At 35.9% G+C, this 27,110-nt stretch overlaps 1 protein-coding gene across 1 annotated transcript in view; it reads left to right on the top strand.

Annotated features, from left to right (window-relative positions):
* LOC142353561 (sodium channel protein 1 brain-like) overlaps positions 1 to 27,110 on the top strand; it is a 111,620-nt gene that overhangs the window by 57,076 nt on the left and 27,434 nt on the right. Inside the window, exons 7-11 of the mRNA XM_075405825.1 lie at positions 2,548 to 2,832; positions 7,460 to 7,654; positions 17,057 to 17,170; positions 23,924 to 24,046; positions 26,726 to 26,885. Of these exons, the coding sequence (XP_075261940.1) occupies positions 2,548 to 2,832; positions 7,460 to 7,654; positions 17,057 to 17,170; positions 23,924 to 24,046; positions 26,726 to 26,885 (877 nt within the window). The remainder of the gene's footprint in view (positions 1 to 2,547; positions 2,833 to 7,459; positions 7,655 to 17,056; positions 17,171 to 23,923; positions 24,047 to 26,725; positions 26,886 to 27,110) is intronic.

The following is a 27,110-nucleotide window of genomic DNA, read 5'->3' as shown; positions in this document are numbered from 1 at the left end:
TCACCTGAGTCAGTATCGGAAAACAAAATAATAAATAGACTTGAGATAAAAACCCATAAAGCCCAATTTTAGATGTCTGCTACTTGAACATGGTTCTTAAAAGTTTCAGCAACCTTCACATTTTAATCATTAAGAAACAGGAGTAAGAAACAGGCGTATTTTCCCATTATGAAACAGGAGTATGTCTAACAAAGAAATGAAATCATTTTGCACATTAAAATGTTTTGTACAGCCATAAATTTCTATTTTTTCTGTTCTTTAAATCTTAAACGGGATTATTATTTGCTCTTGAGCGAAGTTCATAGCAATCGAAGCAGGCTGCAATTGATTAGAGCTCCGACTAGTCGTTCGAGAACAATTCTTCCGACGTTTAGTCGGTTATGTTTGGCATCAATGACGGCTAATTTTCGGCAATCTGCCGGAAATGTGTCCTTTTTTGTACTAACGTTTTCGTTTGACTGACAAATTTTCTTGACTCTTTGCCATGAGAAACTGGAGAAGCTGTTAAAGTTCGAGTGCATTAAGCAGAGCTCCAGAGCTTTAGTAATTTCTCAGAAACCATTTCACCGCAGCTGCGCTCATGCGGCGTTAATTCGTGGCGTGTTGTGTTAAAGTTTTGTTTGTCAAAATTCTTTTATAGCTGCGAAGCTGTACGCTGAGCGGAGCTATATTGTGGTGCTCTTGCTTTTTTACAACTCAAAGAATTTGAATTGTTTTGGGGCGCTGTCTTTTTTAAGATCTGTTCAAACATTTTCATGATTTTTGAATTCAAATTGGAGTAGTGATTTTGGTCACGCCGAAACAGAAAGTGGAGCGAAGAAGCTACTGGTTTCGCGGCGTGCATTTTTTCGCTCTAAATTTAAAGTAGAGTGAGAAAACGGTGTTTGAAAAAAAGTTTGTCTCGCTAGTGGTTTTTTGTTCACATGTGGCAATTTCACTTTGATTTTTATTTTTTTCGATTTTTTTCTAAATGGTTTTGTCAATCCAGTCATAGTCCGTTCTAGGTCTAGTTTTCTGTTTACTCAATAAAAATTCTTTGAATTGTACGACAGGACTTGTCCTGCTGTGTTTTTGTGTTTGCTGGACAATATTTCAATTAGAAAATATTTATCTAATATGCATAATTTGCGCTCGCTTAAAATCAACGCACTCTAAATTTAATCTAACAAAATTAAAGTTAAGTTAGGTCTGGTTTGGTCTTCAATCTTACAGTCAAAACAAAATTGCTTTAAACTTGTGTCAAAGGTATAATTGTTCCCACATTTTTTAAATGCACTGAATTATTTAATATTTACAAAATTCTTGAGTACAACCTTAAAAACATAAAGTGTATTGTATATATGGTGGAGATAGTCCAAGTCTTTCTCCTTCTCTTGGGAAGTTCCGACGATATTTTCGGATCTGAATGTATGGGGTTCTGACCTGTCACGAAACATCATGAAAGTACTGACCATTTATTGACAAAACGCCACTACGAAACGGTCATTGCTCTTTTCAAAAATTTAAAGAATTTGAGTTGTATTGGGCCGCTGTCTTTTTTTAAAGATCTGTTCACACATTTTCATGATTTTTGAAGTGAAAGTGGAGTAGTGATTTTGGTCACGCCGAAACAGGAAATGGAGCGAAAAAGCGAGTGGTTTTGCGGCGTGAATATTTTTCGCTCTAATTTTAAAGTAGAGTGAGAAAACGTTCGAGTGAAAACAAAAATTTGCTTTCTAGCTAGTGGATTTTTGTTCACATGCGGCAATATTTCCTTTGATTTTTGCTGTTTTTTTAATTTTTTGTGTCGAATTTTTGTCTAAATGGTTTTCCCAATCCATTCCTAGTTCATTCTAGGCCTAGTATTTTGTTTGAACCAAATTTAGATTTCTCGCTGGTGATTCTTTCGTTCACATGCGGCATTTTGACATTGATTTTGTTTCTTTTTTTCATTTTTTAATCTAATTTATTAAGATATGGTTTTCCCAATTCACCCATAGTCTTTTCTAGGTCTAGTTTTTTTGTTTAGTCAACGAAAATTCTTTGAATTATACGTCAGGACTTGTCCTGCTATGTTTTTTTGTTTCGTCGTCTGACGCTTTTTTTCGTTTTACATTTGTTCACACAGCAAAGTTGAAAAAGTCAAATTTTGTGAATGACTTCTTCCTCTCACTAACGGTGTTTGCGCGCGTGACGTCATTTCTCACTCTCTTCAGCAAACTCTCTCTTGATCACATGTGACTTACCTCACTCAATAAAATGACTTTTGCTCTTCAAAACTTATGTTTAATTTGAATTTGTTTAAGGTCAAAGGTACTCAAATGTGTAATAAAGGTCCCTAATGAAAAGCCGTCTGCGCAATTAATTCTAAAAGGCTTTATTAGTTTATCGCTAACTGGTTTTTTTATGGCTTTTTGAGCGCTGTCGATAACTTTTCAACTTATATCTGTATCTGTTTCTATCTCTGTTATACGTCACGCAAGTCTATTCTTTCGCAACTATTCCGGCAGTCTGCCGGTTATGTTTAATTTAATTACAAAGATAATATCAATATGTTGATGCTTGCAGATTGTGGTAGATTCCTTCATCAAGTCAATTCCCTCAATCTTCAACGTACTCTTAGTGTGTATAGTCTTCTGGCTCATATTCGCAATTGCGGGAGTTAATCTGATGAAGGGCAGGTTTGCTGCCTGCTACTACGTCACAACTGAGCAACAAGTACCCAAATCTACACCTGACTTCCCCGTAATCAACAAGGCCATCTGTGACGAGAATCCTCAATTCTTTATATGGAGAAACTTCCCCATCAACTTTGACAACACTGGAAATGCTCTCCTGGCACTGTTTCAAGTGGTAATAGATATAATCTATAAATATGTGACAAAATATGAAGTTGAACTTATTAATTGTGTTGCAACTGACTCAATCAAATCTAACGATTATACTTACATTAACTTATACATAAGATGTGGATTATACTTACACATACTTAGCCATTTTAATTGTCACCATGTTGCACGTAGATTGCATTTCGGTTCAACCAAACGCTTCCCAGGCTGTGGTGTACGCTCAAAATTGTCGTGATCAGAAAATTTCGAGCGCACAACTGACCATTTTGCGCTCGAAATTACAGCCCGGGTTGTCATTTCATAGTAGTCATACAAAAGTCATATATGATATCATACAAGTCTTACGCTATTTCTTAGGACGATCTTTGACGATTACCAGGAAATCATATATGACTTATTACGATAGCAAGGACATCATATATGGTACTTGTATGATTAGTAGGAGATCATAAAAGAGAACTCACTTATGAGACTACTATGATTAACCTGAAACCATTTATGATCAATGTATGATTATCAGAAAATCATTTATGATAGATATATGATTACCAAGAAATCATTGATGATCAACGTATGATTACCAGCAAATCATATATGCTTTTTGCATGATTACCCGGAAACCATACATGATCCTTGCACGCTAAACAGAATATCATGATATGTTTAACCGTAGCTACCAAATTGTCGGAAAATAGCTGCAGTTGACCCGTGACAGGCTTTGGTTTTGAAAAAGTTAAAAACAAATATAAAAATTGACGACAATCTAATTTTTCAAAGTGCTGAAGAGTGTTCTAATTTCTTCTGTTGTTTCATTAGATGAGATAATTAGCTGAATTTTCTTTTCAAAATGAAGAACAATGAGTTTAATGCAAATACCGGGCAGCAATATTCTCTCAAGGAATTATGATAACTTGAAGCAAGAGAAAAGTTGACAACAATTTTTTTTACTTAGTGTCAAAAAGTGTTCTAATGTGGTGCGCAGCTTCATTTGGTTCAAAAAAATGGGAGTTATGATTCTATAATGAAGCGTCGTTTAAGCGTCCTTTAAAAAATGATATCATACAAATCATATATGACCTTGTATGATTACCGAGAATCATATATGACCTTGTATGATTATCGGGATTTTTGTATGACCGGCATCCCGGGAGGTCAATTTTGAGCGCAAGAGCGCACTTGAGTCTGATCATCAACGGCTTCAAAAGCAAATGAGAGCGAATGAGAGTCTTTTCGAATGCCCATAAAATGTCGAGCGCGTTTGAGTCTGATTAGAGACGAATTCTAAGGCACTTCGAGCGCACAGAAACTGTCGAGCGCTGTTGAATCTGATCGCAGGCACTTTCGGTCTGGGGCAGTCTGATCAAGAAGAATCCGAGGGCACATTTCAGCCTCGGTTTTATTGTACAGTTGCATCCAAAATGGTCAGTATTTTTGAAATTTTGCAAAGGTTTCGTCTAGCATGTGTCCATCAAGGATTATAAAAGTTAATTGCTCAGTAGATATCAAAAAGAAAAAGAACGTTTTCAGGACAACGATATTTATCAATCGCTCTCAAATAATGTTTGTGGCAATTATATTAGACCTGTGATCATTTTTATGCATTTTTTGCTTGACTGATTTTTGTCTGACCCATTTGACTTTTTTTCCTCAAAAACGGGATGAACAAGTTGCGCTTGGAATGAATTAAGTGGCCAATCAGCACTTTTAGAGCCTCACTCCTTACTTGCTTCTATGTATCCGATTCATCAAAACTGTTTTGAGAAGATAGTTTCAAGGTGTAAAGGGCAGTTCTTAGTCTTTAAAGTTTGACTCTCCTCTGTAAACCCCGAAGCATGCATTTCCTGTACCCCTCACTCTATTGACCCCTGACTCCGCTTACAGCCATCTGATAAATCCTTAAGCCCCAGCTGGCTACTACCCAAGACCACTGCTCGCATATCCCTAGATAGCAATTCGCCCGATGTTACTCGGTTGTGTTTTGAAATGTTGTTGCCAGTTTCCTGTGTTTTAATTTCGATTGGTCGATCAGCCTTCTATTTGCTTTTTGGGTTCATGTTTAATTCTTAGTGCTACAATTTTGGTTTTAGGAATGCTGACAGCGGCAACATTTAGCTAAACTTTAGTTTTTTACGACAAATAGCCGAAGTCAGCCTTTCAACGGGTATTATTAATAGCCACCTCATTTTCTCAGCCGGCTGTTATCGCGGTCCGATTTCTTTAATAACCACTTGAGCTTTTCAGCCGGCTATTATAGCGCTGCTACTTTTTTCACTCTATTGTACTGAAAATTTTTCGTTTTACCTTACTTCGCAGCCTGTTCTACATTTTCACTTTTTTTCATTCTGCTAAAAGTGTTTTTAGACAACAGTTAATCAGCAAAGCAATTAAGCAAAGCAAAAAATGAACAGAGTCAGTATCAAAAAACGAAATCAAAAATAGAAACGGGATAAACCTATAAAGCCCAATTTTAAATGCTCGTTACTCACACTTTGCTCTGAGTTACTATCTCTAATGCTTACTGGTAATGATACTAGCTCCTGTGTTGTCTCACTAGGAAACAGGAGTATGTTCAGCTCCAAATGACATCAAAATACTTCGCACTTTAAGATTGTTTGTGTACAAAAATCATTTTCTTCATTAGTTTTTTTCTCTTCTTTCAATCACAATATTCATTATTGGAATCAACAGCGGCTATTTTTCGGTAATCTTCCAGTTATTTTTTAAAAGTTAATTATTTTTTAGGTTTTTTTCACAAATATAGGGTCATGTGCTCCACTGACTGTCATAATTTGATGGTGATGTTTCAACTGAATGTAAGTTTAGGCAAATACGTTCAAGTTCCAAAGAGAAATCAAATATGATAAAAACCCCAGCAGTAAAATGTTCCTTTCGAGTAATGTTCCTTTCGAGTATACTGCTGACTACTATTAGTTTTTAGCTGATTGTCCTACGGTATAAGAATTGGATTCAGCATCTTTAGCAAAGCAAATCAAACTCTGGAGCAATTTAGAACACTTTTTGGCACCTAGAGCAAATTAGGATGTTGTTACTATTTCTTCTTGGATTGTGTCAATCCCATTGTCGGTCAGTGGTGAAACGGCTGCTGTTTCTGCGCGATCTGCCGACTATGTTTTAAGTTGCTCTCAAACAAAGTTTGTTGCAATTATATTAGCACTGTTAGCATTTTTCAAGCAATTTTTCGTAGTACCTGCTGTTAGTTTGATGGTTTTTAAGGTCTAATTGTTGAGAGACTTTTCGTCTGACAAATAGGGTAAATAGGTAAAGCCCACAAGCCATTAAGTCAGAAACGCTCGCTTAGATTCTACGCCTTAATGGTCTCTGAGGATGTGAGTCACCAAAATTTTGTGTTTACATAAATTAATGGGGTGAGGGAAAGTTCTTTAAAGGGAATTTGACACCCAATCTACACCCACAAACACCACTTGCCACACGATTCCTCTCTTCCGTTCCTCAACCCATGTCTACTCGAAACCCACACGCTCAAACCAGATCCCCCACTCCTCCACACTCGGCTGTAACTCTCCCCTCAATTAAGATTAAGTTAGCCTCTCTGAATTGCAGTTAGTTACTGGCGTAGACAACCGCTCAACAGTCGTTTTTGAGCTATTCTTCCGATCCGTTATAATTGCTTATGTGTAAAAGTTGTATGTTCAACTTGAGCGGATATTTATAGTCATTACTAGGTGCTATGAACCCCTAAATGAGTCTAACTGAGAGTAATTCTGCTTGATTTGTTGAGTAGAGTCTATTTTAGATCTTGAGACTTGTGTCGTTAATTACCCTGTAAAAGTACTATTTCATGTATTGTTTAATTTGTTAGGGTTAATAGTACGCGTCCGGGTCGGGTTAATAGTACGAGTCCCAAAATCCGAACTGTGGACTTTAATTACATTTTTTGTTCGATGCAATTCCACACGCAAATGTTCACTTGCTCAAGTTTGACTCAGTTTTCGTTCAGTAACCACGTAAAAAGAACAACCGACTAACATCGGAAGAATTGTTCTCAAACGACCAGCGAGTGGTTAGCTAGTTTAGAGAGGCTCTAGCGTAACGTTATCAGTTATGCTTGTACCTCATAAATAGAAATTTTGTCAATATCCTCTAGTGCACATAAGAAAACGAAAATACGTAGTATGAATACGATGTACAGTTAAAAATTTCTTTTTGAAAATAACACTTAAAAAGACATTATTAACAGCAAATAACACCGATATATTAAAAGGAAGCAACAAGATGCGTCATTGAATCTATAGATGTCGATCAATTTCAGAAAGCTTACTGAACTATCAAAATGTTTGACCATTAAATAAGTTAATTGATGTTAATTTTATTGGCCGATATGAAGGAACGGAAAAAATATTTATTGGAAAGCATTTAAAGCCTTGCTAAGTTTTGTTTGTTGAGACAATCGCGCTTTGACTCTTGTGATCCGTGTCAGAATCTATCTTGCAAGATAACCATTTTTGCAAGAATGTGACAAGATAAACATCGGGTCTCGAAAACGAATCACTTCACCTTACTTCACAGTTAGAAATTCATAAGCAATCAAAATCTAAGTATATGTGGAATTTAGGAACAGTTAACTGATTGGTGGAAAATGGTTTGTGTAGGCGTTGTTCGAGGGTTGGATGGAAGTGATGCAACGTGCAGTGGACATGCCTGAGAATTATGAGGAGCAGCCATCGAGGGAGAACAGCCTCGCTTACTACTTCTTCTTCTTCGCATTCATCATCTGTGGATCGTTTTTCACTCTCAATCTGTTCATTGGAGTCATCATTGACAATTTCAATTCCGTCAAAGAGAGGGTATCATGCTATCGATGTCACTTCCCTACCTAAAATTTTTTTCCAAAAATTAGAAATGATCGCCGTTTCCTACCTTGGACGATGCCTCGACTTATGAAAAGACCTATAAAGTCTGAGGGGAAGGGGTAAAAAGACTTTAATCATATGGTCGAGGACCCAGTTAAAGTCGATCTGAATTCTTTTCATGAGATAAACCTAATTCTTTTTGACAAAAAAACGGACGAAAACTGCTAAAATCTGTCAAAACAGTCATTCCTTTTTGTGAAAACGCTCAAAAACAGACACAAATGGTCATTTGAAAAAAAAAACACTGAATATCATCAAAGTTGACGATTTCCTGAAAAAGGGTTTTAAAAACCAAAAAACGGTCATTTTTTATGAAACGTTTAAAAACAGTCGTATACCGTCATTTCGCGCAAAAAATTTGATCTTTTTGGTCGCTCTCTTCAAGTGGGGTTGCCTTAACTATGAACTGCATAATTACAAGCTAAGATTAGTACCTTTTTTGATCAGACAATTGTTGCCCTAGTTCGTAGAATTTCGTTTCAAAACAGTGATTTTTAAAAGCCGCGTCCTCAATTCAAGGCGGCTATTATAGCGCTCCTAAGTTTTTTGCAATTCAAATAATATGAATTGTCTTGGTGCGCCGTGTATTTTTTAAAGATGTGTTCACACATTTTTCAATGACTTTGATCTTTCAAAACGGGATAAACAGGTAAAGCCCAGCGGGCATTAAGTGTCATTAGAGGCCCAAAGTGGGCTTTAGTAGTCCCTCAAGTGCTTATAGTGGTGCATCTGCTGGGATGGCCTTAATTAAAGTTTAAAAGGTCATTTAAAAGGCTTTTTGTGAGAAAAAATTGTTTGTGATGACCATTTTATGAGCTTTATGTTTTGGTGCTACAAACACAAACGCACAAAATGATACCAATTTTTGCTATTTTTGTCAGGTTTTTTGAAAATGTTTGTCATTTTTTGAGTTTTTTAGCCCTACGTGTCAAGAAACCTCCTCTAGGGTTTGATAAAGGGTTTAATGATAGAATACTGCATAGTTTCTAGTGGTAATAGAATGGTTTTCAACTTTTTGCCATCCTGAATTTTACCATTTTTTGACAAAAATTTTAATTTTTTTCATATTTTTTGACATTTATTGTCATTATTCCAGTTTTTTGAGTCCCAGGGGCCGGAAAATCTTTTTTGACAAAATTCGCATTTTTTTAAAGTTTATGAAAATTTTCATCGTTTTTTCAGTTTTTCCAGCTTCAGTGACCAGGCAATCTTCTTTGAGGTTTGCTAATAGGGCACTGCATAGTTTCTAGTAACAATGGAATGTTTTTAACATTTTAATGTCTCGAATTTTAGAATTTTTTTGATAAAATCTTGCAATTTTTTTAAGTTTTCCTAAAGTTTTTGTCATTTTTTGATATTTGTCCATTCTCAAGTGCGAAAAAAATTACTCGACATTCTGATAAAAAGCTACTGCATTGTTTTCAGTTTCAATGGATTTGTTTTCAACAGTTTAACTTTTCGACTTTTAGAAATTTTTTGATAGAATTTGCAATTTTTTTCAAGTTTTTTCAAAACATTTGCATTTTATTTATTTTTTCTTGCCTCAGTAGCTATGTAACCTCATCTAGGGTTTGATAGTATGTTATTGAATAGTTGATAGGGGCAATTGAATGCCTTTCAACATTTTAATAGAACGAACTTCTATTTTTTTGAAGTTTGTAATTTTTTCTAAAAATTGTTGCCTATCGATCTATGAGCCAATGAGTTTCTTAAAGCTTGGAATTGGGTTACTGGATAGAATCTAGAGACACAGAAATGATTCTGAAGATATTTTTATCACAATTTTTAGCAACAGTTTTTTTTTAATTTGCAATTCATTTTTTTCTTTAAATTTTTTGGTCATTTTCGAGTTAATCGATATTCAAGGGCCAATGAATATTTTTCAGGTCTTGCAGACAAAATACTGGACTGATTTCACTGATTTTTTGAACATATTTTTGAATTATGTATTTTTATACGGAAAGATTTTGCCATAGGTTCTAAAAGCTAGGTTTAAATTCGCTTTCTCGCTAGTGGTTTTTTTGTTCACATGCGGCAATTTCACTTTGATTTTTACAGTTCTTTCAATTATTTGGATTGAATTTTTTTCTAAATGGTTTTCCCAATCCATTCATAGTCCGTTTTTGGTCTATTTTTCTGTTTAGTCAATGCAAATTGAATGGTACGTCAGGACTTGTCCTGCTATGTTTTTTTTTACTTCGTCTAACAGACTTTTGTTTCGTGTTACCCTGACTTCTTGGAATTGATTTTTTCAATGACTTACCTCACTCAAAAAATTGACTTCTGAACTTACTTATGGAACTTTAAATTTTATGAACATTTACTTGTTAAAGGTCAATAGTGTGCATCCAAGTAGTGCCAAACATATATGCCCAAATTCTTGATTATTAGAGTCGTGAGTTTTTGATTTCGAATATTAATTTTGTGATCTTCTCCGTTTGCGCCCCCAGTACGTTATGTGCCCCAGTTACAGAGCACGTGCCATTACATAGTAAGTCATTATGTAAAAGTCATTGCACGTGCATCTGAGGGGTGCAAATAATATGCGCCCACTAAGCTGAGGGGGCACAAATGGAAAAGATCCTAATTTTGAAAAGCCCTGTTAGGGCTTTCTCATTATAGAGCAGATGTGTCTCATAAAAATGACAGTCCAAAGCTAACCCAAAAATTCTAGTGATCTATTAAAGGACTGGTGGTCGATCTGTCTATCTAATCGTTTTATTAATAGCCGCACAGCGATAGCTGGGGCTGTTATTGGCCTTCTCTTGGTTTTTTTTTATTTCGTCGTCATGATTTTTGTTACAACCATATGACGTCACAGCCACTTTTTGTTCATTCGTTCATGCAATTTCAACTGAATTGCATGAGTGACGTCATTTTTTGCTCTTAGTGGAGCGAGTTTTTTTGTTCATTTGCGTGATTAAATTTTTGGTCACACTTGACTTACCTCACTCTCAAAAATGACTTCCTCACTTTGAAATTGACTTTTATTTACTTTAATTCAAAGAGATAAGGTCAAATGGGTGTGTGTCACTCTAAATGAAGGTTATTTGAGATCAGCTAATAGAGGCATCATTAACTTATACAGATTTTCAATCAAAATATATCAGATCAGCCTTCAATGAAAAGACAGATTTTTTTGGTCTGTCTTTTTACTGTTTTTTTAGACTGCCGATCTACGAATCTATTGCGGCTATTTTCTGGCAATCTGCCAGCTATGTTTTTTTTTCAATTCATGGAAGGCCCCAAGCGTCTATCGCGGCTATTTTCCGGCAATCTGCCGGCTATGTTTAACTTTAAGAGAGTAGATGTGTGAAATAAAATCGGCAAGCAGAGGCCATATAACTGAAACCTACCACACCGCTCCAGATCAACGTGAACTCTGATCCCTCCAGGCAGATATTTGTTCTAATTGAAAATTTTACTTTAATCAAAGTCAAAAAATCATTGAACTTCAGAACTGAATTTACGAATAAGAGCAAAAAGTGCACATCACACATGTACACACCATTTTCAGACGGTTGTACCCATCAAATCATAATAAATAAAAATAAAAACAATAATGAAAATGGAAGTGCCTGAATATCGCTACGGGAGCTTTTGGTACAGCACACGCGCTTTTTGGTTATTTTTTATCTGCAAATAAATAATTTGGGGATAAAAAAGTTGTCTTTTTTAATTAATTTTTTTTACTTCATAACAAGAATTTATTAATTGCTCATCTCAGTCCTGTGGTCTTTTTATAGCTGCGAAGCTGTAAGCTGAGCAGAAATATATTGCGGTGATCTTGGTTTTTTGTTTCGTCGTCTGACGCACATTTTCGTTTTACATTTACTCACACAGCAAAGCTGAAAGAGTCAAATTTTCTGAATTACTTCTTCCTCTCACTAACGGCGCGTGACGATATTTCTCATTCTCTCTCTACCAAAGGTTTGAAGATCATTTGCGTGATTATATTTTGATCATACGTGATTCACCTCACACAATAAAATGACTTTAAAATTTAAGTTTATTTTGAATTAGTTTAAGGTCAAAGGAAGTTATATGTGCAGTAAAGGTCCCTAATAAAACGCTTCTGTCGACAGTTTTTTTCAATTTATCGTTGAGTTTTTTACCTAAATTTTTGAGCGGCGTCATTTTTTTTCAATTTAGATCTGTATCTGTTTCTATCTCTATTATACGGCACAAAAGTCTATTCTTTTGCAGCTATTTCGGCAATCTGCCGGCTATTTCTTATGCAATTTTTCAATTGACCAATTTATTGCCTGGCCCATTTGACTTCATCCTAAAAAACGTGATAAACAGGTAAGGCCTCCCCAGTGATTCTGGATTTATTATCGTGTAAGATCTGATTATAGCTGCGAAGCTGTAAGCTGAGTGTAGCTATATTGCGGTGCTCTTGGTTTTTTTTTGTTTCGTCGTCTGACGCTTCATTTTCGTTTTACATTTCTTCTAGAACATTCTGTCTCGTCACTGCTTAAATGGCTTTTTCGCGCTTGATTTCACGCTTTCTGCGTGACCTAAATTGCGGTTATTCAGAAACAGAATCTGTTCCTAAAACAAAATTGATTGTAAGAAAACAGACTGTATGGTCCGACAGCCGAGTGGTTAAGGCGACTGGCTGATAATCCGGAGATCGCCGGTTCGAGACGCGAGCAGGAAAATATTTTTGCACCCAAAAACAACCTCCTTTGAAATAAATTTGTAAGTTTTATAGGCGGCGGCGATAACTATTATCAACTCACTTCTGTATCTTTTTCCATCTGTATTTTACGGCACGCAAGTCTATTTCGCAGCTATTCCGGCAATCTGCCGGCTATGTTAAGATGCTGATCAGAAATTTTTATCGTGTAAGATCTTATCTGGTCTGGCACGATAAAAACTCTGCCCTACGTAGTAAACTTTAGTGGTGTAAGATCTGATAAGATAAATATCAGATCTTTCACAATAAAAGCCACATAGGGCAGAGTTTTTATCGTGTAAGATCTGATAAGAAATGTTCTAATGATTTCAATATTGCCGTATAACGTAGTCAATTTCCTATGAAAGTAAAGAATAAAGGGTCAGCTAGCCAATTATGAAACGAAAAAAAGTTATTAAATCTATTTTGGCGGCAGATTGTGTGTGAGTCTCATCTATGTACTATGGCTCATCTTAGCTGTTCAAAAAATTTTACGTCTTTGAAAAAAATTTTTTGGCCTAATTTGGTGATCACTGCTTTATAAAAATCCCTGGATAGTCGAATAACTTCTTCCACAGTATCTTATAAGTATGCAATGACTAAATCAGACCATTTTTCTCTTTGTTGCTCTGACACTTAAGTGTTGCATGCTGTAGTTTTTTGGCTACTGCATGAAAGCAACAATGAATTGTCGTCAATTTGAAGACATGCTATACTTAAAAAATTTTTTATCGTATGATTTCTGATTAAAAATCTTATCAAAAGGAGGACTCATAGATTTCCGAAATTTTATCTTACAAGATCGTATCAGATTCTTGTAAGATCTCACACGATGAATATTTTTGTCAGGCACAATTTTTATCGTGTAAGATCTGATAAGAGAAATTTTTACGGTGTAAGATATGACAAACGTCTTATCAGAACCCATAAGAAGATGCATCCCCCTACGGGCTATTAGCAAGATTGTTTCGTCAGAAATTTGTCAGACTCTACACAATGAAAATTCTGAGAACACTTGGGCTGGAGGGCATTAGGTTCTCTAAGAGCCTTGCTCCTTTCCAATCTCTTAGAATCCGAATCATCTGCACTTGGCGATAAGAGCTAACATTGTTTTGTAACCCTACCAACCCTACCCCCACCCTTTAACCCTCTCAACCCCTTCCCCCATCGACACCTCTCCACCCCAAAATAAAAAAAATAAACATATAAGGTTTCTGATATATGCCCCCAAATTACCATTAAATCTCTGCCCAGTTGCGATAGAGCAGATTTGTGTAATAATTGACTGCTCTCAAACGAAGTTTTGCTTGATTTTTTATGTGCTTTTGTTCTAGAACATTCTTCGACTTCTTGGTGACCTTTTTCCTGTCGTACAATATAAATTCATCCGACCTTAATTGTTTTTTTTGTTTAATGGCCACTGTCGGCCTTTCGCTGGCTAATATGTATGCTCTCTACGTTTTTTGCTCGTTCTTCGTTTTTTATCGTTTCACATGGGCCAATGTTTTTACGTTTGACATCTAACCTACATAAATTACTATTTTAATTGAATAGAGTTCAGAGTTCATTCATCAATTTACGCCATACGTTCGAGGTCAAAGAGTGACTTAATATAGCAGGCTATCAAAGTTTCTTACAGCAAGCCCCTTTCTGGTATTAATATCGACCATTCGTCCACCAAGTCAGAAGCAAAATTCTGCATATTCATGGAATCTAATGTTTAGAAGACGCAGTCAAGTTTAATCAGGATCAGACTTTTCATTTCTAGAGAAATCTGAGGCCTGAATATTTCAAGTTTCCTTTATTAGTTTATCACACCACAAGACTGCTAAAAAACTAACAACTTATTTGACCAATCTTTGCAAGTTCAAACTTTTAAAAATTTTCTGCATTTGAAAAATATTTTTCATAATAAAAAGAATTTAAAAATCATCAAAAAAAGAGCAAAAAAGTCAAAATTTGAAACAGTTCAAGAAAGGGCACTATAAAAATCAACTTAGAAGAAAAATCAATCCGAGAAAAACGTTTACTTCACTTTTTGGCCGCTTAAAATCCTAGGAAAATCTATTTACTCTTAAGCTATTTTCATGTTTCTGATGTTTTCTTCGATATCTTCTACTGAAAATACGTCTACTTTTGTTCGTTTTGGCATCTGATGAACGTACGCATTATTAATAGCCGCACAGCGACAGCTGAGGCTAGTATTGGCCTGCTCTTGGATTTTTACAATTCAAAGAACTTGGAATGTATTTGGGCGCTGTCTTTTTTTATGATAAGTTCACCCATTTTCATGATTTTTGAAGTCAAATTGAAGTAGTGATTTTGGTCACGCCAACACTGGAAGTGGAGCGAAAAAGCGAGTGGTTTTGCTGCGCAAAATTTTTTCGCTCTAAATTTAAAGTAGAGTGAGAAAACGGTGTTTGAACAAAAATTCGCTTTCTCGCCAGCGGTTTTTGTTCACATGTGGCAATTTCACCTCAATTTTTTTTTACTGTTTTTTCAATTTTTTGGATCGGATTTTTCTACATTGTTTTCCCAATCCATTCATAGTCCGTTCTAGGTCCAGTTTTCTGTTTAGTCAATGAAGATGTTTTGAATTGCACGTCAGGACTTGTCCGGCTATGTTTTTTTTATTTCGTCGTCGAAATTTTTGGTACGACCATATGACGTCACAACTACTTCAAATCTGCTTTTTGTTCATTCATTCATGCAATTTCAACTGAAGTGCGTGTGTGACGTCATTTTTCGCTCTTAGTGGAGCGAGTTTTTTGTTCGTTCGTGTGATTAAATTTTTGGTCACACTTGACTTACCTCACTCTCAAAAATGACTTCCTCACTTTGAAATTGACTTTTATTTACTTTAATTAGAAATGATAAAGTCAAAAATGTGCGTGTCACTCTAAAAGGAGGGGAGGTTATTTGAGAGAAGCTAAAAGAGGCAGCAAAAACCCAATTTTGATTTTTATTCAAAATATAACATATCAGCCTTCAATGAAAAGACGAACTTTTTTGATCTGTCTTTATTACTGTTTTTTTGAAACTACAGATCTACGAAGCTATTGCGGCTATTTTCTGGCAATCTGCCCGCTATGTTAGAACAATAGTATTTTCCTTGGGAATTTTTCCTTGGTCTAATCTGACGCATTGTTCTGAACGTCCAATAGAGTATGGTTTAACAAGCTTAAACCTAATCATATTTCATTGATTCTTTTACTAGAGCATCATTATGACCATTAAACAATGTTATTAACTGAATAAAGATCAGTGTAAGGAAAAGCAAAGAGACCACTTAATATTAGTAAGTTAAAATCCTCCAAAAATGTTCCTTGATTCAATTTTTTAAAGACTATTGAGCTGCTGCAGAAAAAAAACATCTGTAGGTAAATCTCAAGCATAAACTGTTCAGGTGCTTATTTATTAAACTGTCTTCTCAACTACATTTTTTTGTGACGGATTAAATGAAGTGCAAAAAATCTAAATTTCATTTAAAAATGTTTTGTTCCTGTAGTTATGTGCAAACACATATTAACAATCTCTGTGTCAGAACCTTCTGTTGCTGAAAACCATCGCTAAACAGACTGTCCCAGATAAGGACGTAGACTTAAATTTGCTTATTTTTCAACCCAGGCCGTGTCTTGATAAAGTCAAAGTTGCAAACTTATTACTCTAGAGTAATAAAATTTGCTACTTTGACTTTAAGAAGACATGGCCTGGGTTGAAAAATAAGCAAATTCAAATGCACGTCCTTTTGATCAGCGGGCACTTTTTCTGGGATGGTCTGATCAGAGGTTACTTCCGGATGGCACCTCAACCTGGGATCCGCTCACATTTCGACCCGTGCGGTTTAGCTATCAGTTTTATTCAACTCTGTCAAGACTGACACCAGAGTAGACCTACGCTGTGATCAACTCTGTCAAGACAGACTCCAGAGTAGACCTACTCTGTGATCAACTCTGTCAAGACTGACACCAGAGTAGACCTACGCTGTGATCAACTCTGTCAAGACAGACTCCAGAGTAGACCTACTCTGTGATCAACTCTGTCAAGATAGACTCCAGAGTAGACCTACTCTGTGATCAACTCTGTCAAGATAGACTCCAGAGTAGACCTACGCTGTGATCAACTCTGTCAAGACAGACTCCAGAGTAGACCTACTCTGTGATCAACTCTGTCAAGACTGACACCAGAGTAGACCTACGCTGTGATCAACTCTGTCAAGACAGACTCCAGAGTAGACCTACTCTGTGATCAACTCTGTCAAGATAGACTCCAGAGTAGACCTACTCTGTGATCAACTCTGTCAAGATAGACTCCAGAGTAGACCTACTCTGTGATCAACTCTGTCAAGATAGACTCCAGAGTAGACCTATTCTGTGTTCTACTCTGTTAAGACAAGACTCAGAGTTCAGAGGTCTCATACTCCGGGGGTGCTCTGTTCCAGTTCTGATAGCACACCTAACGCTGGAATTACCCTGCTTCAGCTCTGATCTACTCCGGAGGTTCGGTACGGGCTGTTGATTTTTAGTTGTTTATATTGAGCAATTTTGGTTGAACATAAACAACTAAACAACTACTGCTGGCAATTATAGTCCAACGCAGTCTATTGTTGTTCAGTCTGTGGTGGCTTTTATTATCATATAGATAAGTTTGTTTAGATTTCTCATGATTCGTACAAAGACAAGGCCTTCTCTGATAACCAAGCCAAGTTCCTCAAGACCATGAAAAGAGTGGTGAGACAGAAGCCAAAGGCCAAAGTAGTCGCCCCAAAGGTGAGCCACATTTCTAATTTGTTAATTGTACCAGGACAAAAAAAAACAAAAATTATGCACTCCATAACACAGGAATTGTAATTGCAGACAATTGGGTTCAAGACGTTAAGCGAAAAGTATATGTCTAGATAGATGCTCTATGTTCGCCTAAAAAATAACCTTCGGTTTTCGACTAGAGACCTTGCGTCCAGATATTAGCCGACCAGAAACTCGCCAACTTGCAATTAAATCAAGATATGTTCTAAACGAAATCTCAAAACGTTTAGCTGAGAAAACTTTTTGAGCACGATTTCAGCGAAGTTACATTACAAGTTAAAACTTTGGCCCCATATTCGTACACCTAATGAATAGATTTGACCATTTGGAAAGCCAAATTGGGCATTCGTATTGCATTATATGGATTGTAAGGGGTGGCTGCTAACTTTATATGCAAACGCTTTAGTTCAGTATGAATGCCATAAACTGCCTGTGCGAAGTTCATCAATTTGGTCGTCAAAAAAGAAAGCACATGGGACCCGAACTTCATTTCTTACAAATTGTCTTACAAAAATACAAGTTGTATTTCTTTTAGTAATCAAAATACAAGCTCCACAATCAAGCGCAAGCAGTAATTCTGCTCATAAAGCCTAACTTGAGAGATTTTATCCAGTTGCCTCTTAAAACTAAGTGTTTTTACGAATCGAAGAATATTTTTTCTACAGAATATTTACTATTCGACGAGATGCTGTAGCGATCTGTTGCTTTTTTATCGGTTAGGTGTGATGAAGTAGGATTTAAAAGTCAATACCTTGGTAAAAACAATTAATTAAATCAATTTATGACAATTTGAGTGTTCAAACATTAATCTGAATAGAGTGGGGGAAAGTACGTGTGAAATAATTTTCTCTAAGTGAGTAGAACTTTTTGTAACTTAAAACTTTTTGTACTTTGTGGCTTTTGTTACAACAAAGAGAAACAGTTGAATAATTGATGGGCCAGTTTATTCTCAAATTGTCTTGATAATTTTGAGGTTCCCAAAAATGGTTTTAATAGCCGCACAGCGATAGCTGGGGCTATTATTAGCCTTCTCTTGTTTTTTTACAATTCAAAGAATTTGAATTGTATTGGGGCGATGTCTTATTTTAAGATCTGTTCACACATTTTCATGATTTTTGAAGTCAATTTGGAGTAGTGATTTTGGTCACGCCAAAACAGGAAGTGGAGCAAAAAAGCGAGCGAGTGGTTTTGCGGCAGGAAAGGTTTTCGCTCTAAATTTAAGTAGAGTGAGAAAACGGTGTTTGAACAAAAATTCGCTCTCTCGCTAGTGATTTTTTGTTCACATGCGGCAATTTCACTTTGATTTTTACAGTTTTTTCAATTTTTTGGATCGGGTTTTTTTCTAAATGGTTTTCCCAATCCATTCATAGTCCGTTCATGGTCTAGTTTTCTGTTTAGTCAATGAAAATTCTTTGAATTGTACAACAGGACTTGTCCTGCTATGTTTTTTATTTCGTCGTCGCGATTTTTGTTACGACCATATGATGTCACAACCACTTCAAATCTGCTTTTTGTTCATTCGTTCGTGCAATTTCAACTAAAGTGGTGTGTGACGTCATTTTTTGCTCTTATTGGAGCGAGTTTTTTTGTTCATTTGCATGATTAAAACTTTGGTCACACTTGACTTACCTCACTCACAAAAATGACTTCCTCACTTTGAAATTGACTTTTATTTATTTTAATACAAAGAAGTAAGGTCAAATGGGTGTGTGTCACTCTAAATGAAGGTTATTAGAGAGCAGTTAATAGAGGCAGCAAAAAATTATACAGATTTTTAATCAAAATGTAACATATCAGCCATAATGAAAAGACGAAATTTTTTGGTCTGTCTTTTTTACTGTTTTTTTTGAAACTGCAGATCAACGAAGCTATTGCGGCTATTTTCTGGCAATCTGCCAGTTGTGTTTGTTTATTTTGCTTTTATTAATTGCTCTCCCAGGAAGTTTGCATAAATTACATTAGTCCTGCGCTTGAACGATTTCTTTTCTGACCATTTTGACTTTTTGTCTTCAAAAACTTGAAAAACACGTGGCGCACGGAGGACCTTATGTAGCCTTGCAGATTTTTGAGAGCTTTCTTAGTCTCTATATATTATAAGATTCATAAAAACTGATTCGAGGAGACAATCCGAGAGGGGCGGCTCTCAGTCTTAAAAGCTCGATCCCTCTCTTAGCCTCTCCCTTAAGCCCCCCCCCCCCCAACAAAACCCGTCCACCCTCCTCCCACACGGAGTTTTGACCCCTTCTCGTCCAATTCTGGCACAACCATAACCCATCACCTGACCCCCCCCCCCCCCCCCCCACTCCGTCCAAACCCACCTGATGGATCCCTAAGCCCCATCTAGGCACTGTCGAAACCCACCGCTCGCCAGCCTTTTCAGAGAAATTCCACTGACGATAGTTGGATATGTTTTCAATATTCCTGTCCAATGTGCTACTGTGCTTCATATTTGTAGATAATCGGTCACCTACGAGAAAAAGCCCTTAGCGGTTTTGTAGAACATTTTGCAGTAGAATGTTCAAAAATTGTTAAAAGATTTTTATTTTGTCTCTGTTTTTGTGATATTGTCTTTTCTTGCTATGAATTGTTCCTATTAGTCTGGCACCTTGTTATTCATAGATTAGAAATAAATGGTATCCCACTTTAGCCTGAGAAAAAATTTTGAATTGATAATTTCTAATGATGATAGAAAAATCTAGTTCTTCCAATTTGGTTGTTTTTTTTGCAACTACACATATTCATAACAGAGCTAAAATCAGACAGATTCTTAATAACAACTCTAGTTATCCAAAAAAACGCAAAAATATTCTAGAAATCATGTCTGAGTTCTATGGATTTTTTGAAATTGGAACTTCTAACATTTTACGTTACGCATGAGTCCAGTATGCATGCCATAAATTATGTATGCGAGGTAAAAACAATTTGGTTTTCAATAAAGGGGAAAACACGTAAGAAACTTAATTCAGTTCTTAAAAATTTTTGGATAACTTTACCAAATCAAAATAAAAGCTCCAGAATCAAGCGCAAGCAGCAGTTCTGTTCATAAAGCCTAACTTGAGAGATTTTATCCAGTCGCCTCTTAAAACTAAGTGTTTTTACGAATCGAAGAATATTTTTTCTACAGAATATTTTCTATACGAAGAGATATTGTAGTGATCTACTGCTTTTTTATCGGTTAGGTGTATTGAAGCAGGATTTAAAGGCCAATACCTTGGTAAAAACAAGTAACTAAATCTATTTATGTTAACTTGAGTGTTCCTACATCAATCTGAATATAGTGGGGAAAAGTGCTTGTAAAATAATTTTCGCTAAGTGATTAGTACATTTTGTAACTTCTGATAGTTTTTGTTACAGCAAAAAGAACCAAATGATTGATTGATAGGCCTGTTTATCCTCAAATTGTCGTGATAATTTTGAGGATCCCAAAAATGTTTTTGTTTATTTTGCTTTCATTAACTGCTCTCACACGAATTTTGCATCAATTACATTAGTCCTGCGGTTGACTGCAATCACACCCACCTGATGCATCCCTAAGCCGCAGCTGGCTACTACCGAAACCCACAGCTCGCCAGCCGTTTGAGAGCAATTCGACAGACGTTAATTGGATATGTTTTCATTAATCTTGTGTAATGTGCTACTGTGCTTCATATCTGTAGATCATCCGTTAACTACGAGAAAATGTCTTCAGTGATTTTGTAGAACATTTTGCAGTAAATTGTTCAAAAATTATTAAAACGTTTTTTCTCTGTTTTTTTTTGAAGTTTTCTTTTTTTTCTACGTATTGGTCCTATTCGTCTGGCACATTGTTACGCAAAGATTAGAAATAAATTATATCCCACTTTAAACTGGGAAAAAATTTTCGAATTGGTAATTTATAATTTTTTCAGAAAAAATCTAATTCCTTTAATTTAGTTGTTTTTTTTTTTTGCTTATTTAAAATTTCATAACAGAGTTGAAAACAGTCAGATCTCTAATAACATTTCAAGTAATCCAAACAAAAAAGTAAAAGTTTTAGAAATTATGTCTCTGAGTTCTCTGGATTTTTGTTGAAATCGGAACATTCTACGTTCCGCAGCTTCGGAAAGCCGCATGTACTTACGCTTGTAAACTCTACGTACGAGAAGCTCAGGAATAAAATTGATGAGTTACTGTGTTTAGTTTCCCCATTAAAATTTCGAGAGCACACGTAAGCAGATGTCATAAGTCTCATTATATGCAGAAGTTAAGGGCCATCTTGCATGCACATGTTATATTGCACGTAAGTGAGCTCCCAGTGAATATGGCCATGTTTAGCTTGTAATGTAGGCATCTTTGTGTCATTTTTCTTCTGACCAATTTCTCGTCACAATTATTAAACAACTTGCCAATTTGACTAAACATATATTTGGATTACCTTATATGTCTTATTTTTGATAACTTAGGATGCGGTTTGGCTTGATTTAGACAGTATAAAAAACTGTGCGCAAATACCTAAGAGAGAACTCGGTCTATATTCAAGTGCTAAAAAATTGTTAGAAATAGAAAAAAGGAAATAAGTGCTCTCCAACGTTACTCCTATATATTAAACGTGTGAGCTGGACAAAATTTTTGCATGTTTAAGGGACCTCTCGATGCGCATTTTTAAGAGCCGCATTGAGCAGCATGGTTAAGCGAGCATATCGAGAGAATTCAATGACCTAAGAAGATCAAAGTAGATGGGTCAGAACCGAACCTGGGACAAAAGACTGTTAGTCAGGTGCAGTTACCACGAGGCTAAGAGGGCTTGAAATTATGCTCACCAAGAGGGAGGATTGAATTTCCTGGGTACTACGTGTTTTTTAATTGCTCACGAACTAGGTTTGAAGTTCGTATTCTAAACGTGTGTTTTCTGCAATGTTTTCGCCGTATAGATTCTGCGCTATTCTAGAACACTTTTAGCTTTCAACTAAATTTCTCACGCTTTACTTTTTGATATATGCGTGATCTCAAATACTCTCAATCTGAAATATGTTTATTGATACGATAGAAGTGATTGTGCGAAACGGTGGTATGTAGTCCTAATAGCGGAGTTGGTAAGATGGATGACTGCTAATCTGAGGGTCAAGGGTCCGAACACATGTCGGGTACCCTTCAATTTGTAGACACAAAAATGTCTAATCAAAACCATTCCGCCTTTTGTTCGAGAGCACTTCTTTCGACGCTGAGTCGTTTTATTTTCCTGTGTTTGTTGTAAAGAAAAAAGCTGATCCTATATCCTAAGCGCGTGAGCAATAAATTTGGACAAAAAATTTTGCATGTTTAAGGGGCCTCTCGAAGCGCATGTTTGAGAGCCGCATTGAGCAGCATGGTTAAGCGAACATATCGAGAGAGTTCAATGACCTAAAAGGCTCAAAGTAGATGAATGAGAACTGAGCTTGAGACAAAAGACTGTAAGTCAGTTGCGGTTACCACGAGGCTAAAAGGGCTCAAATGTTTGCGTTTGCTCGCCAAGAGGGAGGATAAACTGTCCTGGGTACTACGTGTTTTTTAATTCTTCCGGGACTAAGTTCGAAGTTCTTATTTTAAACGTATGTTTTTCTACAAGGTTTTAGCGCTACAGATTCTGGAACACTCTCAGCTTTCAACTAAGTTTTTCACGCTTTACTTTTCGATGTTTGCGTTATTTCAGATGCACTCAATCTGAAATATGTTTATTGGTAAGATAAAAGCGATTGTGAGAAACTGTGGTTTGTAGTTGTTATAGCGCATTTCGTCAGACGAAAGACTGCTAATTTGAAGTTTGAAGTGTTTTTCTGTTACCATTATCCATAAAATTGCTATGAAATTAAGTTTTGATTATTTTTAGTCGTTTTGTCTTATCTTCCTTTTTTTGTAAATATCAGTCGCAATTGAGCACAATGGTCAACGTTTCATGTTTTAGGGGTCCTTAATCATGCAACCTAGCATAATAGATGCGTTTTGAGACGTGCTTTACCCTCCTATTCAAGCTCCTAATATGCAGATATCGCGCTGATTAAGTTTGCGGTATAGCAAAAACAAGCAAGTCACAAACGTCATTATCCAGAAATTTGCTGTAGGAAGAGCAAAAGACAAGTTCAATACACATAGATAGCTTAAGTTGTGAGACTTATAGCTGTTACAGGAGGGGAATGGGTTCGAGCCCGAGATGGTGCTAAACAGAAACCTTTACTTCTTTTGAACCTTTATTCGTGTTAATGATTTTCTGGTTACGGTTTTGTGGGCCTGCTAGTTCATCTAATTTTTAAAAGCAGATTTTACAGTGGATGCTATATCTTAACGGTGGAAATAAAAGTGAAATTACTTTAATTCCGACGCGAAAACTTTTATACGTGCAGGACTTGTACCTCCTTCTAAGGAATTTATTCTATGCTCTATGCCCGCATTCGCCCACAGAACTAAGTCGAATTTGACGTACTCGCCACAATGTAATGCTGAGTTATTTAGATTAATAGTGGAATTAAGGTGGAATCACAGTGAACTTCGAAGATGCCCACTCTTCTATTTTGACGCCCAATTTTCAACATTGGAAATTAACTGTGGAATTAAAGTGGAGTAAATTTGAATTAAAAGAGGATTTAAAGTAGAGTTTTGCGGTATCCGCTCTTCTATTTTCATTCTCCATTATTCACGAGGGGAAATCGTACACCCTCTCATCAAGAGTCCCTGGCGAATGACAACGTTTACCATTACTCGGCAAAACTCGATATTTTGTTTCAGTTCCTGTTGGGAAAACTGTGCCATGCAATTGTTCACAAGCTGAGCTTTGACCTGATAGTGCCTGTTGTGATCACTCTAGACATTATTGTTCAGTCTCTAAGACGCTTCGAGATGAACGAGCCGGTTAGCACACAGAGAATATCATTACTTAACTGCTCTGCAATCCTAAAATATGCCAGATCCTAATTCTTTTGACAAAACATTACCTCCAAATACCCACCGGTTGTAGTTTCTTTGATTTCATACAAGGATCATATAAGCTTTTACACTGCTCATACTCAATTTCTTATGTAAGATCGTACCATGCAACCAAAGAAATGGTAGAAAGATCACTGTACGAGATCCCATCCTGCTCTCATTTTTAATAGCCGCCCTCATCTTCTCAGCCGGCTATTATTGCGCTCGTATTTTTACGACTCGAAGAGGAGTATTGGTTTTCTCTCGGTCTTTTTTTTACAGGAAGTAGATTTGTTCACGCGGCATTTTGACCTAAAAGCAAAAGTGAGAAAAGCTGTCTTGGTGAACAGATTTTCGCTAAGCGAGAGAAGTTTTTTGATCATGCCCTTCGTTTAGTGAATGACTTTTTGACTTTGAAAAGTAGTTTTTGACTGCATGGCACATATTAATAACCGTTTTTAGTCGTTTTTTGGACTAAGTGGCCCAATTTTTTTGCTTTTAATTTGGTTACTTATAAAAATAAAGTTTATTCGATACTATATTGAAATGTCAACCTCGGAAATTGATTCCACAGTGTTTTGCAGAGCCTGAAAATGCGTTTCAAGTTGAAAATTAGCACATATTTCTTGATTTTTTAGTTAATTCTTGGCTTTTTTTAAATAATTTCTTCATTTTTGGATCTTTTAACCGTCGTTTTGTCAGAAATCAGTTAATATGGCAACTTCTCTTTGATCATTCATATACTCAATGCCTCTTTCTACCTCGATGTAATTTTGTTTTATAAAATTTACATATGCTAATCCAATTTTGGTAGTTTTTTTCCGATTTTCGTAAGTTTTTTGTTTTTATTTTGGCTGTAATTGCTAGAAATAAACTCTTTGTGCAACATGAGGGACTTTAATTTCGTTTCAATAAAAATTCAATCATTTTTTGGCGTTAGGTTTTTGATAAACAGCTAAAACTTCGTTTAAATGACTAGATCTTCGTCATAAATGCAGTCTTAAAAGTTTTTTGAACATTTTTTTTTGCAAAATGTTTCAATTTTTCGTATTTATGAATTCTGCTTTTACCTATTTTTTGTTCTCTTCAGGAGAATAGATCTTTGTATTGGATGATTAGTTATTTTTATATGTCTTATATGCTGAACAATGAAATGTGTTCGTCTTTCTTGATTTTTTGAATTGATTTTTAACTTTCAAAAATCAAGAATGTGTTTTTGTTACTTACATTGTGCGCATGTGTTCCTTACATTGTGCCTATATTCTAGTTAGTATCATTCTATCTTTTTCCTGGCACCTACATTTATTTTCGTTATATTGATTTTTTCAGCTGTTAAAAATGAACGATTTCAGCTTTTTCTTACACTTTCGTCATTTCTTTGGTTTGCATTTGATTTCACTCATCATAAGGTAGTACTGAGAGTTTGATATCAAGCCTTTTCCACAATTTCCACTTAAGACTATTTATTGCAATTTTTTCGGCCTTGGTATTAATTTTAAACGGTCTTTTGCCTTTGAATATTCTTCTGCTGCTTATGTCTTTTCTATGATCAATTTAATTTTTGAATTAGTATGCAATCATATTGTCTAGCATATGTGCAACAAGGAACAAGTGTGTGTTGTTTTTTTTTTCTTAATTGCAGTGATTAGAAGTGTAATTATAGGTGTTTTCTGATTCTTAAATTTGAGCTTTTTGTTTTCAAAAGATTTAAATTAGTTTCTAAGATTATTATCTGTTGTTTGCTTTCGCGATCATTTTCAGATTAGAATTATGAATTATTTGAGGGCAATTGATAACCTTGTCAGCTTTTTCAGTCTAGCACTTTTTTGACCATTTTAATTTGGTTTTTTTAACGTTACCAAACGTTTTCAATGATGTAAAATTCTGCTGCATTTTGTTTCTCTTGGTGACAGTGGTTTAAGTTTCACCAATTTTTAGAGCAGACCTGGAGAGGTAGTGAGTTAATGGTTTAATAGAAAAAGTAGTGGCGTCCGCTGCAATTACGGTTGGGTTAGTGAAATTTTGACGCTTCGAGTCGCTTCCGGAACTCTTCCGGCTATGTTTTTTTTTTACTTCGTCAAACTTTTTTTCGCTTTACCATTTTGCCGCCTTTTCGACATTTTGCGTGAAATCTTTTTGACTTCTCTAGGCTAGTTTCTCTCTTCTCTCATTCTGCTAAAAGTGAATTTGAACATCAGTTGCTTAGCAAAGCAATTCAAAATGAACAGAATCGGTATAAAAAATTGAAGTCAGAAATAGAAACGGGATAAACCCATAAAGCCCAATTTTAGATGCCCGCTATTTGAACGTCGTTCCTATAAGTCTTAGTTACCACGTCTAATGCTTATTGGTGTTGATAGTAGCCCCTGTAGCCTCTCTCTAAGAAACAGAAGTATGTTCAACTACGATATGCCATCAAAATAAATCGGACTTAAAAAATATTTTTGTACAAAAATTTTTTTTTTCAATATATTCTATTCGTTCAATCCCAATCATGCTTATTGGAATCAACGGCGGCTCTTTCCTGCAATCTGCCGGGTATGTTTTAATTTTTATACGATTCAGCCGTCAACCTTAGAGCCTTAAAGGGAGGCGAAATTATGTACATGACCATATATGGTTAAGGAGTGGTTGATAGTGTTGAACGTGATCCTGTTCCACTTCAACATCATGTTCACTGGGTTCTACTTGTGGGAGTTTGTGATCAGAGTGGTGGCTCTCAACAAACACATTGGCCCAGAAGTATACGTCATAGACCTCCTGTCTCTCGTAGTCTCTATCATCGGTCAGTTCAATCATGTTTTTATTTGCTCTGAAACGAAGTTCGCAGTAATGATATCAGTCCTGTGGTCCTTTTTAATGAGATCTTTCGCTTGAACCGTTTTTCGTCTGACCAATTTGACTTTTTGTCCTCAAAAACTGGATAAACATATAGCGCTCAGAGGCATTATGTGGACGAGCAGCTCCCTTTGAGCCTTAAAATTTTGTAAGTGTGCGATTCACCAAAACT

This window comes from Convolutriloba macropyga, chromosome 14, assembly GCF_964194025.1.
Source record: "Convolutriloba macropyga chromosome 14, txConMacr16.3, whole genome shotgun sequence".
In the NCBI taxonomy this organism is placed as follows: Eukaryota; Metazoa; Xenacoelomorpha; order Acoela; family Convolutidae; genus Convolutriloba; species Convolutriloba macropyga.
Note: the sequence above shows the minus strand (reverse complement) of the source record. Positions and strands in the feature narration are given on the sequence as shown.